Source organism: Amphimedon queenslandica, unplaced genomic scaffold, assembly GCF_000090795.2.
Source record: "Amphimedon queenslandica unplaced genomic scaffold, v1.1 AMPQUscaffold_7620_Cont20431, whole genome shotgun sequence".
Lineage (NCBI taxonomy): Eukaryota > Metazoa > Porifera > Demospongiae > Haplosclerida > Niphatidae > Amphimedon > Amphimedon queenslandica.
In genome coordinates, this window is record NW_003552098.1 from 1 (window position 1) to 2,165 (window position 2,165).

At 34.7% G+C, this 2,165-nt stretch overlaps 2 protein-coding genes across 2 annotated transcripts; both read left to right on the plus strand.

The window, feature by feature from the left end:
• The first annotated feature begins 35 nt into the window (after positions 1-35).
• On the plus strand, positions 36-539 carry LOC105315852 (calmodulin-binding receptor-like cytoplasmic kinase 2). Its single transcript, XM_011410613.2, has one exon. It carries the CDS (start codon positions 36-38, stop codon positions 537-539), a length of 504 nt encoding a protein of 167 aa, XP_011408915.1.
• A 173-nt stretch (positions 540-712) lies between these two features.
• Positions 713-2,159, plus strand: LOC109591642 (poly(U)-binding-splicing factor half pint-like; the record flags this gene model as incomplete). Its single annotated transcript, XM_020007331.1, has 5 exons — positions 713-771; positions 821-878; positions 1,544-1,665; positions 1,820-1,911; positions 2,149-2,159. Coding segments are annotated over exons 1-5 (301 nt in total), but the record flags the coding sequence as incomplete, so codon positions are not given.
• Positions 2,160-2,165: the final 6 nt, after the last annotated feature.

A 2,165-nucleotide genomic window follows, 5' to 3' on the forward strand; every position in this document is an offset into this window, starting at 1 on the left:
CTACAGAGGGTAATCCAATCATCCTGACAGAGCTAATGCCGACGAGCCTAAGAAAGGAATTAGAGAGTGGAGGAGTGGCCTATCCTGCAATACTGAGCATCAGTTTAGATGTAGCCTGTGCTCTCAATTACCTTCATCTCTTCAAGCCTCATCCTATACTACATAGAGATGTCAGCAGTGCTAATGTACTCCTTCAACTAATGGAAGGTGGCAATAGATGGAGAGCTAAAGTATCAGATTATGGTACAGTTAGCCTTCAACCTCTTACAAGCACACGCAATCCTGGTAATCCTGTCTATTCAGCTCCAGAATCGTTCAATCCAAGGGAACATTCTCCAGCAATGGATGTCTTCAGTTATGGTGTCCTCCTTATAGAGATGGTCGTTTGCCAGTTTCCAGACGTAGGAAAGAGAGTGGCTCAGATTAAAGCTATCAAGAGGCCGACATTGAAGAATCTCATTGAACGTTGTCTGATAGAGAACTACAAAGATCGTCCAACAATGTCTGACATTATAAAAGAATTGAATGAAAGCATTTAGTGATGTAGTGAATTACCATTTTCATTTAGATTATTTTTAGTTTTAGATTTTGTTCCTTTGCTTAGTTTAAATTATTGTGTTCTTTTGACTTTTGCTTTAAATTTTTGAAAATTTAATTAAAAATTTTAAAGGGTCTCAAGTGTCCGGAAATGTACGAGAAATGTTAGCCCGTTTTTACTGTGTGCGCATGCGCAGAAGGAGCACGTGAATTAAAATGGCTGACGTTAAAGAGGTAAGACTATGATTATCCTTTAAAACACTCCTTTTATCATGCCCTATAGAATGGGGAAAGTGAATCAAGAAAGAGAAGAAGAGGATTTGATTCAGGAGTGGATGAAAGTGAGGTAGTTTTCTAGAAAATTTGATGGTAGAAAATTAAATTAATAATAATTTTATCTGTGTCATTTTTCTCTCTCTCCCAAGCATACAATTACCTGATATTATTATATTACACTACATACCGTACGCGTCTTAATTTTCGAGGTGTGTTAAATTTCGTTATTTTCGTGCTCACCTTAAATCCACGAAATTTAAACCACCTCTAATGCCATTCTATTGTATGTAGACTATGGCCAGAACACGAAAATTAGCTCACACGAATATTAACTTTTGAGCAAATTTCATTGAAAACACGAAATTTTGAACCCTCGAAAATTTGGACGTATACGGTATGTATCTCTTTTTCTTTCTTTTTTGTTTGATATCGCCATTTTGTCACTATAAGGCTAACAGAGCGATTAAAAAAGGAGGAAGAGAATCGCACATTGACAGTGATGGGAACTTTTCTCTCATTAATTAAATCATTCGTAATTAAATTTTAATTTCTCATTTATTGCAATTCTTCACTTAATATTATTAAAATTATTTAACATTATTGATATGTAAGAATTGGGATGTACATGTGTTACGAGTATTTTCAATTTTTCTTTTTTACACGTTTTTTTATTTTTGTACATGCACATTTTGTGGGTGGAGTTTTCTATTTTTAACCCTTTTGCTTTTAGTGCCGGAGATGGAGCAGACGGGGGAACTGGTGACACCTGCTACCCTCCCAAAGCTGGACAGCAATCAGAGACACGCCCTGAGCTTAGCAAAGAAATACGCTCAAGAAATTACAGCAAAACATGTGAGTTAATTAAAATGGGTGTGGTCAATTAAGTGGGTGTGGTTTTGTAATAATTTTGAGTTTGAGCTTAATTTTGTATTTTTCAATAAATGTACATGTATTTGTTGGTGGGTATTTTTAGTAACGTGTTATGTCATTTTGTATCTATTTTTAGCAACAAGCGAAGCAGAGTGAAGTACAAGTTCAGCAGATGCAGTCATTGCAGGAGGCAGCCAACCAGCAAAGAGCACTACTACTCATGAGCCGGTGAGATTATTTTATTATAAGTGTAAATATATTTTTAATTTTTTGCCTTTTTGTTCTAAAATTTTATGTACATGTAAATACACATGTAATGTATGTGTATGTTCAAAAATGATTCTTGAGAGAATTTTAATATAATTGGTATTTCAAATCTTTTAATTGTAATCAGTTATTGACACACAATAATGTATTTCTCTTTCATTTTATCTTTTCTTTTCTCTCCCTCTCCCTCCATTCCAGTATATACATTGGTAGCA